This window comes from Crocodylus siamensis, chromosome 7 (genome assembly GCF_052110815.1).
Source record: "Crocodylus siamensis isolate JL-2025a chromosome 7, ASM5211081v1, whole genome shotgun sequence".
Classification (NCBI taxonomy): domain Eukaryota; kingdom Metazoa; phylum Chordata; order Crocodylia; family Crocodylidae; genus Crocodylus; species Crocodylus siamensis.
In genome coordinates this window covers 79913412-79928194 of record NC_143401.1, presented here as the reverse complement: position 1 = coordinate 79928194, position 14783 = coordinate 79913412, and the positions used below count along the sequence as shown (strand labels likewise).

The 14783-nt window shown below is 40.7% G+C and overlaps 1 protein-coding gene across 1 annotated transcript in view; it reads left to right on the top strand.

The window, feature by feature from the left end:
* The window catches only part of ABRAXAS2 (abraxas 2, BRISC complex subunit), a 29011-nt gene extending 23490 nt beyond the window's left edge, over positions 1-5521 (top strand). Inside the window, exon 9 of the mRNA XM_090057879.1 lies at positions 1168-5521. Within this exon, the coding sequence (XP_089914005.1) occupies positions 1168-1634 (467 nt within the window). The 3' untranslated portion in view covers positions 1635-5521. The remainder of the gene's footprint in view (positions 1-1167) is intronic.
* The last annotated feature ends 9262 nt before the right edge of the window (positions 5522-14783 follow it).

Here is a 14783-nt window from a genome sequence, read left to right as displayed (position 1 = left end):
AGAGCACTTGTAAATGGCATACTCAATGACCTTGGAAGAATGAAAGGGGGCTGATGTAGTTGGAAATATAAATGAAATCCAAGATGGATTTCTAAGATGGAAGGGAGAAAGCCAGAGAAGAGTGAGAGGTTATAGAAAAGGATGGAAATGGAAGTGGGCACAAAATGCTAATGGATTGGGGTTGGGCTGTCCCCTCATGTCATCCAAAGATGGGTCAGGGTGGTGATGCAGAGCAGTAGAGGTAGATAAGAATCTCCTGCATTTGTTGCAGGTAGGATGCGAAAGAGTTGGAAGATGAAGAGTAAAGAAAAGGCATGTCAGGCAGTGTGCTGATGGGGAAGATCACACATTTTGCCAGTTCTCTTAGAAGGATTTGGTGAGATCCTGTGCAGAGAGAGAGAAGTGCAGAACACATGGAGGTTTTGAGTGAGTCAAGGGTGGGAAAAATGTGTGCAGGCATTTAGTGCACGAGATTCAATTAACTTGGAGAAGTAAACTTGGCACAACTAAATGCAGAGAATTTTTTGTAGCAGAGTGTCAGCCTGGACATCAAGTTTACATTAAAAAAAAAAAAAAAAAAGGCCAAAGAATCTAGAGTTGAAAAAGGGGGTGTTAAGAGTCATCAGCCACATCAATTAAAAAATACGCAGAAGAAAGGAAGGGCTGACCACAGGACAGATTTTCAGTGCTGATGGAAAGGAAGTCTTGGGAAAAGAATGAGTGACAAAGCTTAGAGGGAGGTTGAGGCTCAGTATTGGAAGAGGCCAAGTGATGGTCTGATACTGAGAATTCAGTCTCAGATCAGAGAGAGTAGTGCTTAAAGACCATGTCAAGTGAATGTCCCTGTTAGTTTGTGGGAGAGTTGAACTATGGCTGCAGGGCCAATGGAAACAGAGTGAGGAAATGTGAATATAAGGGGACAGACGGGTCATTGACATGGAAATTAAAGTCACTGAGGACGTGTGTGGAAGACTGAAGAGAAAAAGTGATCCAGGAGTTAAAATCTGAGAGGAAGGTCAGTGTGGAAGAGTTAGTTGGTTGACCAATAGCTGATAGCAGTGTTGAAGAAGTGACAAGAGAAGTCATTTATGGCTCTGTATCCTGAACTAGATTATTTTATATGCTTTGAAAAATACTTGGAACTTGCTCATTTTCTTGTTTTTGTAGGACAGCAGCAAGCCATCTTAAACAGACAAATGTCAGCTGACAACTTGGAACCTATGTTTGTTCCACGAACGTCCTACACTGGATTCGCTGTGGAAGGTTGCACACTTGAAGATTCAGATGCCTCAGATCCTCCTCCTCCTTATTCTGATTTCAGTGCAAGCAATCAAGAAAGTACTGTTGGTCATAGTCTCCTGGAAAGCAGCGTGTTCATGCCTCGACCACAGGCTGTTGGCTCTTCCAATTATGTTTCCACAAATGCAGGATTGAAGTATTCTGGTAATGGAGCATCCATGCCCTCTTCCCAAAGAGCAGTTGGTGACAATATTGATGAATCTGAAGACAGTGATTATGAGAACTTGCTTGAACCTACAGAATCATCTGACAGTGAATACTCGCAGACAAGGGTTTCACGACCCCTGACACATCCTGATGGAGATTCCAGGAACAGTCAAACTTCCCAGATTTAATAGAACCAAGAACTCAACATGGCACTGTCTTTTTTTTTCATAATTGTTTCAAAACAATTTTGGGGGATTTAACCTGGATGAAATGAACTACAAAGAATTACTGTGCACAGAAAACATAGAAGACTTGCACTAGTTGGCTTTACTCACCTTGTGATACATTTTGCAAGTTTTATAATGGAATCACTAGGAAATCAAGTTGTACTAATGCAAATGAGGGTCATGGATGTACTGGTAAACTTAGGCCGAATGAAATTTATAGAAACCATGTAGCTTTTGTTGTCATATTTTCTTTATGACAATAAATTGGCATATAGCAACTAAGCACAGTTAGTCTACAAAATAAGTGTGGTCTGAAATCAAAACTTACCTCTTGCACTATCATGCCTTGAATTTTAGTTTTTTGAAAGGGAAACAGTTTTTCAGCAACCTTCAGAGCAACTTTCTATGGTGAACCAAATTGATCTTTGCCATAAAATAAATTTTGATAATTCCAGAAGCCTGATTTGGAAGCTTGTGGTCTACCTTCCTATATCAGCATGCTCGTTTAATAAAGAAGGCGGGTTGTTTGAGCTTTTTTTACTAGCCTGTGTATATCACTTAAAATGATGGTTGCCTTTTCTTTCTGTAGAAAACCTTACTGGTAAATCATCCAAATGAATGTCATATGCTTAGTTACTTGGGTTTTGGTGGGTTTACAGTAACTTTATGCCACACTAGCCTCATTTACCATCTCTTTTTTGTAGTAAATTATGAAGTGCACATAGCAGTAAATGGTGACAGATGAAAAATCATCAATTCCATCACAATTTGACTTTGAAAACTATAGATTGCAAACCTCATAGACTTTTTATTGCAATTTATTTGCAATCTGTGTATTGGATTTATACTTCTTTACCAGTTATTTTATGTAAGAAATAGGGGGTCTGGGTGGGGAAAGGTTGTTTAGGTTTTTCCCTGGGTTTATTACTTTTCGCCTTGGAGTGAAATACATAAATGTTTATTTTAATTTGACTTGCAGCTCCTGTCAGAAAATTGCCATTTTGGAGACATGAAGTGTGGTATATTTAGAGAATTTATGTTTGGATGCACTTATATTTTTATTTAATTACTGCTTGTATTCTAACTTTACCCAAAAGATGTGCAATTGTGCCATTAAAAAGTTTGTGTACTATTGGGCTCTATCCCTTACATATGTATGGCAAAACTTGAAGTGTATGATGAGGTTAGCACATACATTTAGCATCTTAAATATTAATAGCCTTTCCTTCTGATTTGGTTAATAGCCAGAAGAACAAAAAACAGTTGTTTAAATGTTTAAATATATTGATTTACAGAAGGTGGAAATCTCAGTATATATGATATATGTAAGGCAAAAATATGTTCATTAGCCTCTTTTTACCTGTACTAAATAAAACAAAATGGTTTTGGAAAAGTGATGTTAAAGAAAAGATGTTAAAACTGATACTCTTCTGTTGGGTGTTTGTCTTAAACATTTATGGTCTATTTTAACTATTTTACATTATTCTGTGTAGCCTTAACTCAATGCCTTTTGTTTTCAAATGTTACAATCCACTTTAACAGCAAATTTGTTCCGGTTTTATTAATGTTGGCTATCTGCAAGCAACTGTAGTACTGGTGTGATAAGTGCTGCTGCCATCTCATCAGTTTTGATTTTCATGTGCAAGAAAGTATTTTTATTTTTATGCTGCACAGAAACCTGCAATGTACATCTCTGACAAAGCAGTTAAATGTGACGGTAAAATTTTATTTAAACCTGTAAATATATTTTCATATCTGTCAGCAAAGTTCCATGTTAGTGAAGGTCATGTGTCAGCATATGAAAATGCAGCTTAGTTTTGAGATCTTTGTTTGTCTTCATTATTTAAAAACAAACAACAAAAAACCCTTTGCCTATTACAGACATAAGAAATGGATTGGCTGGAGGGGGGAAAATATACCACCAATGAGATTGACTTTGACTTCTATACAGTAACTGTTTGTGTACAGTAACCATTGCACATTATTATATACATTCACCTAGACATTACAAATTCTGTAATTCCTTCATGACAGATTTCCAGTAGTGGAAAGTTAATAAGTGTTACATTTCATCCTCTAGCATATCAGAATGATTAGGGGAGGGCTGACTACACAATTAAATCCTCTATTCTTAGCTCTTGTCTGTAGGCATTTTTAGTCGCTGTAATTACTCAGAAATAGGCATAAAGGATCAATATTTATAAAACTGAGTATCTTACTACAAAGACGTTCATTTTCTTTGCAGGTTTGTGTCATGGGTAATGACGATAATAATGGATCATGGCTGTGAAGCAGTAGCTAGAAGTAGGAGTGCGCAGAAGCAGACCCCATTTGATTTGGATTTAGCCTGAATTGGGGACAGTGATTCCCCGAATTGGGGACAGTGATTTGTTGATTTGGATCACTGTCCCTGATTTGATTCGGCCGAATCTAAATCTGAAGATTCAATGCTGATTCAGAGAATCAGTGATTCGGACATAGGCACAGCTGCAAATGTATTTTCTACATACCTCAAGGTACCAGCATGTCTCATAAGCACTGCAATGCTGGGGGCGGATGGAGTATCCCACAGGACCATGGGGGGGCCCCCACATGCTTGGCAGCAAACCTGGAAGTGGACCGGAAATACTTCCTGTCCATTTCTGGGTCTGCCAGGGAGCGTGCAAGGGGGCTTCCCTCCATGGCCTCTCCCAGCTCAGCGATTGGCTGTGGGGGAAACTTGGGTGCCCCCCCAGACTCAGGAGGCACCAGTCGCCTAGCTGGGGTGAGGGAGGGGGACAAGGGGGGCCCTCTGTGCACTCTCCGGCTGATCCAGAAGTTGACCCGAAATGCTTCCGGTCCAGTTCCAGGTCTGCTGTGGAACGTGCTGGGGAGCCCCCCAGTGCTTCTGTGGGACATCCATGCACCCCAGCATCACAGCATTCATGAGCTCCTGCTACCTAGGGGTATGTAGAAAAAACATTTAAAGCTGCATCTACGTCCAAATCACCGAATCTTTCTGAATCTCTCCAATTCGATTTGGAGAGATTCAAGTATCCTCTGATTTGATTCAGATTCGGAGATTCAGGCACCAAATTGTGAACCCAGCTATTTTTTTTTATTGTCAATGAGAAAAATGGCATAATTACTGCTTATTTCTCATCTCACAATTTATCTCAAATACAGTCTCTTCTACACCTTCACAGTTGGGAATAATAGAAATCTGAGTGTGGGAAGTAATTACTGTAGTACTTTCGTGTGGATTTACTAAATTCACTTAATGATTTTTTTTATGCTTTTTAAAAAGAGTTTGATTGACAGCATAGGAATCTGAAGTCCTGTGTTTGCCCACACAACAATTCCCCGGGGTGGGAAGAGAAGTGTGAGCATTCTCATTCCTCTTACTGGCGTGCTCATTTGGAAGCTTAATTATTCAGTTCTTAATTTTAATTTGCCACTGCCTCCAACCACGTAAATCTCATGCAGTTGCTCAGTGTGAATGTCTGTGTCCCACTTGTCTTAATACTTCTTGAATAATGGGAAATTGTTCCTTTTGACAAATGCAACCGCAAAATCAGATTAATAGGTTGATTTGAGTTTCTTTCACTCCCTTTCTCTCCATTCAAGAAGATCAGGCTGAATGTACATGTGAGGTCATCAGGAGCATATCAGTAGATAAGTTCCCTTTGTTTTGCTATTTCTTTTCTTTTTTTTTTTTTTTTTTTTTTGGCTGTAGGAGCCGATGACAGATATTTGAATTACTAACATTTCTTATGAGTTCTGTATTGCCATTTTAAAAATAAATAATTAACTTTTAAACTGGTTTAGGTGCAAAGCTCTGAAGTTTATTTTTATTCAGAAAAGAGATTTCTGACGTTTAGCAAACGAGCTTCCTTCCTCTCCCCCTGCCTCCTCCCCCCCTGCAATTCTGGCAAACCCTGACTTTGACAGTTTGTCCAAAAAAATCTCTTCCCTGTATTTAGGTATAAAAATTTTGCAAAACTGTGTGAAAATATCTGTGCCTATAGAAGGATTAAGAGGATCTCACAGTGCTAATATATAGCATTTGCATGATCGTTTGTACAGGCCTTTCTTTTAGACGAGCATTGTCATTGTATCACTAACTCGAATCTTGCCCTACTTTTGTCTGGTCGGTACAGTGGTATGTATATAAAAAATGTGTGTAACCTACATAAACCTAACTGAAGCAATATAATGATACCTTTAAGACGCTTAGAAATTGTAACGGCATGCCGTGATAGATTGCAAGTCTGGTGCTATTATGCCAAAATTGGTTCCTCACCCCAAAAAGTCTTCCTTCAAAACCATTGTCCAGTTCCTACTCAGAAAAATACTTCTTCAGTTTGACAGTCATCTTTAGATTGGTCTTTTGTGTTGTCACCTTACTGTTCTCTAAAATACTGATCTCTAAAATACTCTTTCTTGCTAAGGGTTTCTGCTTTTACGTTGTAAGTGTAAGAGAAAGCTAACAGTTTCTGCAGAATATGGTTAAAATGCTTGTGGATTTTTCCATTATGAACAGCATATGGTAATTCCTACATATGGTAGCAAATGCCTCCAAACCTGCCAGATATGGTGACTGAGATCCTCTCTCAGATTCAAATGTTCACTGAGTATTATATATGCAAGTGCGTGTCTCTAACCTTTAGTTGTTTTCCCACAACTAAAGACAGCAGGTCTGAGTCACTGTTTCTCTCGATGTTCCTTTCACGTTTTTGCTTGTGTACTTAAGAGAACTTTTAAGTGGTGCTAGGTCCTAAGAGTACTTGGTAAGCAGGTACCTGGGATCCATGAGAGTCTTGTCATAACAGAAAATTTGGGGGTCATCTGATCTGTGAAAACGAGAGAACACAGGAGGAGGAGGAAGAAGAATGTAGCTCTAAGCCAGTGGTAGATCTCGCAGCCTTCTGCAGTTGATCTGAGGCTGGGGTGGGCAGCTGAGTCCTTGCATGTATGCACATACGTACCCCAACCCAACAGGTCAGTCCATGGGGGAGGGAAGGGGCCGGGCTCGATTGAGGCTGCTGGGGTGAGGGGAAGTGCCACAGAGGCAGGAGCAGGGGTAAGTTGACTGGGGCCCTGGCTGGGTGGGACTTACCTGCTGGGAAGGTGTACCCCCAAATAATTTTTTCTGCCTCTGCCTCAATCTACCCCCTCCACCTTCCCTTCCCACACGCTTACCTGCTGGGCAGGGCGGGGAGGAGGGGTGGCAGCAGCACACGGTAGATATTGGGTTGCTTTTAAATGCCAAAGGTGATCTCGTACTTGAAAAGGTTGGAGACCAATGCTCTAAGCCTTCTGCTCACCTGCAGATCCTGGACTGCTGAGATAAGTGGAGAGTATTGTAACAACCCGGCTTGTAAGTTATGAGAACCATCTGAGCCCTGCCTGCAGTATCCAACATGCTCTGTCCTGGCACCCACACCTGTTAGGGTTTGTGAGGGACAGTCTTCTAGTTCTCCTGTGCATGACCCATAGTGCCACTGAGTTCATTTTATGTGGGACAAAGTGGTGGGAGGGATGAGGATCTTGCCTTTATTTCCAGATTTCACAAAAATATTAATGAAGTGCTCATTGACTCTGTGGCAAGGACTCCTGGTAGAAGATGGCTCAGCCCATTGAGACCACATCTAACTTATTTGCTTTTAGTATTATTGAAAAGGAAACAACTTAGTCCTTGTTCACCCCAAATACTTTGGATCTCAAATTCTGTCGCATCTAAGAGTTGCTGAGAATATGGGTGATATATAATGTCTTCAGGTGTGATGTGTTTTCCTTTTTCTTCTGTGGTGAAGAACGAGTTCAGATGCATGTGGTCTGCTCAACTCAGCAGATTGAACTCATATTTGGTAGCTAAAGTTCCAGTTATTTTAGGGTTTTGTGTCTGTGGAGAGCCAATGTAAGTCTCCCTGACATAATGAACTATTTTAAGATGTCCTCTCTAGATCTGACTCTAGATGTAAAGCTTCATGTCTTTTTTGAGACTGAACTACAGTAGTGATAGGTATGACAGCATCTTTCAGTGAGCTGCTAGTCTTGACCTCCTAGCATACTTTTGGTGTGGCTTTGTAGTTGCCCTGCCAAATGTCTGAGCTGTTTGCTTTTTACTGCTCTCATTTTTGTAAAACTGGTTCTTCATGAAAGAACTGTCATTTCTTTAAGCTAAATTTCTTTGTTTCCCCCATAAATGTAGAGAGAATTCTACCTTGTATCCAAAGCTTCAAAATTCTTCTATGCAGATTACATTTCCTGAATGGCTGTGGAGCACTTGAGAAGTCTCTTCAGATTAGAGACACAAACCTGAGCAGCAGTTGATGCCGTTTGGCAAGGTGAAAATGGAAAGCCTGCTTCTCAAGTCCCAAATTAAATAAATCCTACAATTTTGGAAGTTTAAAAAGCAAGAGAAAAAGAGAGCTCCCAAAGAGCTTGCTTCATATTGGCTCTAGCTTGATATCCACAACTTGGCCTTGAGAGAGAGAGGTGAAGGATTAGAAGTGAATTTTGCAAGATGTATTTTTCCCTGGCAAGTCAAGGCTTAAAAAACAGGCTAACTGAATGCCTATGTGGAAAGTTATCTTTGGCATGATCATAATTGTATTGGGATTTCTTGTTAGTGATACTAGACCAGAGGAGAAGATCAGGTTCTGCAATATGGGCCCTCACCAGCGCTGATCTTGTGGGAGAGGTCTGGGAAGGGAGAAGTGCACTGTTAAGATCTTATTGCTTAATTATACAAAGATCTATGACTACAGTTAGGGTCAGCCTTAAGACTGCCCTCAAATCCATGTGTGCCCTCTATGCCAAAACGCCCATAACTTAAGTGTCTGAGGTCAACCTTCTCCTGTGTGCGCTCTACAATGCCCAGATGAGTTCCCAACACGTAGGCTGTAAGCATGGAGGTTCGCTGGCTGCCGTCCCAGTACTCCTGACCCTTGCACCGTCTGCATTCCACACTGTCTCTACTACTCATAGTTAAAGCCAAGTACAGGAGGATAAAGCAGAAGAGCTCTGCTTCAGGAACATGAAGAAACATGGAGATGGTCTCGGTGACGCCCTTATAAGATGCACTGTACTTGGGGAAGGGCAGCTTGTAGTTTGGGCTGACTAAGAATAACCTTGAACGTTGCCCCTAAATCATTCTTTGGCTTGTCTTCAGGAGTTGCCCAGGTAGCCATGAAGGGTCCTTCTCAAAGCCTGGGCAGAAGCTCAGTACTCTGGATAGCATTCCTTCTCAAAGCAGGTGGAAACCCAAGTTCGAGGAGGAGAGCTCAGCTGCTTGCCCAGCCTATGCTGGCTGCTACAGCAGCTTGAACAAACTGCCTCTCTCTCTGCTCAAGGATACTTTGAGGACAGCAGGTGCTATATGAAACTCACACTCTGATTGTATTTTGGGTTGCAAACCATTTTTGTTAGCTGTTTTACTTCTGTTGGCTGGGGTTTATTTACAGCATACAGTTGCTTCTTTCTGCTTTGGTGTGGCAGTTACTAGGAATGAAGTGTTTGCATTTCAGGAACTGTATTTGACATTGGCAGTGTAGACATAGAAACTAGATGTTAAAATAAATGCTTGGCTGTATTTCAGGGAATATACAGTGATGTTAACATATTCTTTCATGTCAAAACATTTTTGTCGGATTCCATTCAGCCTTTTGCCAAAAGTCTTTTTTTTTCCCCCCATCTTTCTTAGCTAGACAAATGTTGATTTCAAGCAGGGAAACTAGCAACAAAAATAAGCCTTGTAACAACAAACTTTTGTTAGCTGCAGCGACTGTACACTTCCATCAAATTCCATGTGCTAGCACGGTGATTTTCTAATGTATTCCCAAGAGCAAAAGAGAAACATAGCTGCTAGCTTGAAGTGGCAACAAAGACGGAACTGGCAGTCTATGACTATAAAGAATCTTTCTAGTTTTAGCTACGGATATAATGCTGTTAAAAAAAATGTTTCTAATTCAACCTTTGCAAAAAGGATCATTAAAAATGACATTATTCAGATGTGCCTGGTGTACTTCTCCAGTCTCTGAATGACAAAACTGATTCTTGGTTTAAGGACAGCATCAAACTCATAATGGTTGCAGTTCTGATTCTTGTTTCTCTGTTTGTAAATCTGAAATTGAAACCTGTTACTTTTACCAAATATTCTCTCTTCCAACTTCTGATTTGTTACTGTGAGATTGTCTAGCAATCAGGAACTGAATTTAAAGAACATTTAAATGTTTGCTTGGGAAGAGGGAAAATGAACAGGTTACTGGTAAAAGCAAATGCTTCATAAATGCATCTAGGTTGAGAATTAAATGCCTGGTTAGCCTTTCTTTCATATGACTTCAGTCATGTAAAAAATAGTATTTCCTTTAAAGATACACTGATGATACAAACCACTTCAGCTTTCACTAGTGACACTCCAGAGATCTTTTAATATGGCTGTATTTTTAATAAGGCCTGTGTAAGATATTAGACGGACTATTCTGCTTGTCCTGTTACACAGCTAGTAGATGGAGAGGCGACAGCAGGGTTTTGCTTGCTTTTACACACTACCAAGAATATGCCCCAACTTATGACATTGAGGGAAAAGCAAGGGGTGAGAACAATTAACTTTCCAAGCTCTGTCAGTCTTTGGCCTCAATATTGACTGGCACTGACACAAACTAGCTCTAGTTCTCTGGGAAACTGAGTAAGACTGCTTACTCAGTTCATGTAAACCACTGTGGGAGATTAGTTCATGGCTCAGCTACTAATGTCAATCTACTAATCACATGTTGTTCTGTGAAGATGAGACCATTTTGGTTGTAAACCTGTCCTGTGGTTGGGAGAGATTCTTGCATCTAGCAGAAGGCTAGTAATGGGGGCCCATTAAACTTTGATCTTCCATTTAAATGGCAAGGAGCTGGCTGCCAACCAGGGAAATTCACTCTCCTAGGTGTCTGGTAAACCAGCAGTGGAGACTATTTGCCTGATGGGTTTGGAAGCCTATAAAAGAATAGTTTTCACCAGGCATTTTGAAAACTAAAAAAAAACTACAGAGCAATGTTGTTGTGGAAGAGGAGAAAAGAAATCCTGGTGTCTGTAGAAGACAATGGCTAAGACCCAAAGATTACTCAGGAGTGATGAGGACTGAAGAAGGGAAATGCATGCAAGTATTTCATCATTTTAGCTAGATTGATGTTGAACTGTATGCCTTGTCTGAGTAAAGTGCATTTGTTTTTGTAAAATCCTGCTTTAATTGTTGTGGATCCCTGAAGGGTAAAATAAACCAGAGGGCCTAATAGGGCAGAGCTCTTGGAAGGAGTGTAGTTAAGTTATGTACCTCTTCTTGGGCCCTTTGTCATCACTGGTGAAGCTCAGGGCAGCTGGATTATATAACTTCCCATTAGTATGCCCGAGAGGCCCTAGTGAAAGATGGTACTGAGGCTGGTTCAGTTCCTGAAGAGCTCAAAAGTAGATGCACCCAACTTGTAGGTCCAAACATGGCGCTCTGTTGATCATCCAGCATGGAGAGCTTGACTTACAACAAAGGCAGACATAAGTAGCATGCCAAATGGTGATCATTTTGCAGTTTGGATTAAGTTTCACTGGTAACCAAACCTTGCAGTCACTAAATTGCCCAAGATTTATCATTTTGAATCCTTAATTTGAAAGGTTTCTGTTCTAAGATCATGCAACCCCGCAGTGTACAGAACTCCTTGGTGTACAGAAAATAGATTCATACTTTAGAGTTGTACTGACTTGTGCAGAATCTTATTTTGATTTTTAACCGTGAACTGTGTATCCTGACAAAGTGGTACTAAGTAAGTACTGCAGTTCACAGAAGGGTAAACTGAGGTACAGATCTTTTGGCTTACACAAACTTGCATTACTTGTACAGTAAAAGGACAACACAGGAGTCCTAATTCCTAAGTCTTTAATGATATACACAGAACAGTCCTCCCACAAATCTCTTATTCGATATGTTTTCTTAAATTTTACTTTTTATTAATTGTTTAACTGAACAGTGCTTTCGTGTTTATAACAACTCCTTCCATTCAGAGACCTCAAACCGTTTTCAAACACTGGGTTATGTTTTGTTAGACCCCTGTGATGTCAGCGTCTCAAGTCAGGCTTATTATCCACCAACCTAGATGTGTGAAAACACAGTCACAGAGGACTCGTATGACCTGCGTGACAAATTGTTGTCAATGCTGGTAATGGATTGTGCAGTTCCTTAATTCAGTCATCATATCTAGTCACTAGCTGTGCTATTCCTTCACACCATAACTATATTTCTTCATCACATTAACTTTATAAACAAATGCAGGAACATTTATTTAGTAGTTTTGTATGTGGTGATTCTGAAACAGGCTTGTTGCTTGAACAGGTGTTCATTTTGGAAGGCTCAACAGTACAAATTGCTCAATTTCCTGCTGTTTGGAAGGGCTTAGTTATGTGCTACTTTTGTGCTCAACCTCGCAGACATTCTCTGAGTGGCAGCATGTTAATTAAATAAGCAGTTTTCTTGCTGGTGAGCATTGTAATATTACAAGAGAGGCCCACTCGAATGTGAAGGCTACCCAGGGAAGCCCTGAGGAGTTATTTAAATATAGAGAGCAATATACAGTGCCCTACAAAAGCAAAGCACAATTGTGTGAATATATACTGTATATAGAGCTGTAAAATGGCTGTGTATCTCTCTGGATAGAGGAGAGTTTAATTGTTGTGGGCTCAGAAGTCCAAGAGCAACAGAGTGAACACTTAGTTAAGAAAAGAGTTAACTGTGTTTTTTTTTTAAATTAGATGTCAAGGCTTACAAAAAGGTGTGTGCTTATGCATTCCTGTAAGTCCTTCAACAGAGTATGAGAAGCATCTAAACAGGCTTTCACACATACTGTACTTCTGCCCTGGCTTTAAGAGAGAACTACCTGCTTGTAAAATGAGTGCTCTACATGAGCAATGTCCTATCAGCCCAGATTATTGGTCCATCCAGTCCCAGATCTGGTATCTGCTGCCAGCCAGTATGAAGTCCTTCATAGGAAGGTACAATGGCATTGTGGACAATTAATCTGACCATAGTGAAGCATTTTCTTCCTAAATTCTTCAGTTTGTTGGTCTCTTATGACCTGAATCATGAGGGTCTAAATCATTAACACTCTTTCAATTTATCTCATAAAACTCTGGATGGTCTCATTACCCCAAGAATGGCTTCAGGGATCTTGAACCCACTGACTGTTTCCAGACGAGCAGGAACGTGTTGTTCCCCAGGACAAGTAGCATCTATTTGTCTCTGGAGAACGGCCATGCCATCCACACGCTGGAGCACAGCAGGTTACGCCAGGTGGAGTAGGGGAGGCTGGGACCAGCAACTGTGCTGGCCCCAGACACTTTACCTGGGGATGTTGGGGAGCTGCAGCAGGGAGCCTGGCTGGCAGCTGGAGCATGGCTTTGGCCAGTCAGGCTCTGGTTTTGGGCAGCTCATGCTGCCGCCATGTGTGCCCTTCCACTCCCACCCCTCCCCACTGCTTTTTTTAGTGTGGGGTTTTTTTACCCCAGGATTTCCCAGGGTCAGTCCTCTAGTTCAGTGGTCCCCAAACTTTTTTGATTGTGCACCCCTATCAGTAAAAAATTTTTGAGCGCACACCTCTAATATATGTATATTTATATAGAAAGAAGTTCTAATATTTTCTTCCTGCACCCCAATGGATTGTCTTGCACACCCCTGGGGTGCGTGCACCCCACTTTGGAGACCACTGCTCTATTTAAAAACTAGCTTCTTGTCCCATTCTCAAGCCTTTGACTTATCCAGGTATCTCCATATTTACTATAGGGAAAAAATTAGTTTTGTGCTCAAGTTAAATTGCCAATCCATGGGCAAAATCAGAGGCATGATGCACAATTAACATATATGCCCTACCTAGATTTGGAATGTGCCATGGAATAGTGCATGCCTCCTTTTAAGTCTGCAGTTCTAGCCAAAACATTAGGATATCGATTACTGCTCTCACATGAAAAGCTTGTGCCCCTGGGGTTGATGCACAGATCCACTACACCATACAATATTAATAAACAGTTTGGCATTAAAATGGCATGCAGAGGGCATCCCTCAGACCTTTTTGTTGGAGAAAGACATTTGGTCCTCTTGCTACTAGAGACCAAAAATAATCCTGCTACTACATGCGATGCTTATGTGTGGGGAAAAGCAGAGATAGTAAATGAATTCATAAGACACTGCTTTTGAGTGCGCACAGCAAAAGCTATGGCACAGATGCTGTTAAACTTATCATATCTGTGTCATGTTTAAGTTGCTGACCACCCCATGACTGATTTCAAAAGCATAGTACAATAAATGAGTCTGCACAACAGCTACCTCCTCAGGGAAGACTGATCAAGTCACCCTCACCGTTCACCTGTTGACTGCAAGACAAGACTCTTAGTGAGTCTATCTGGAATACATGGCTATATTTTTACGGAGTTTTCAGTTGATTTTTGTAAGGTGGGAGGAATTCTTCCCCTTCTCTCACTCAAATTCCAATTTCAATGCAATTTCAGTGCAGTTAGGGTGCTCCTCTATCAATCTTTTCAAGAACCAAAGGTGAGTTAAAATTCAGTAAGGAACAAAAGCTAGAACACATTGGGTGTGTCTACATGTACACTTTAATGCATAGTAGACTATTTTACTGCATATTAGCATAATGTCACTTTTTTACATGATGCTTTATTGTGTAGTAAAATAGTCTACTGCACATTAAGCGTCACTAATAAAGTGTGCAAATGCACTACTAGACATTCGTGTAGCCTAATGTGCGTTAGAAAAAGTACATTAATGCACGTGTAGACATGCCCATTGTGATTGAATTGTGATAGCTGAACCTGATATGATGCTGTATCTTCCAAGTATCTCCCACAGAGGTCATCGGTAGGAGTGGGGCTAGCTTACCTTTCGTTGGGTTAGAGATGGTGTGGCACTCCCTGACCCAAACTTGAGTATAGTTTGTCTCTAAATTCATACTTGCCAGTTGGGCATGTTTGTACTTAGAAGTGATGTGCAGTCTAAGGGTCCTGTAACTGGAGTGATTCTTCTAGTGATGGGAGAAAATGTAAGAATATTCTCCTATGAAGTGATGCAGTAAGAGCCACATTTAG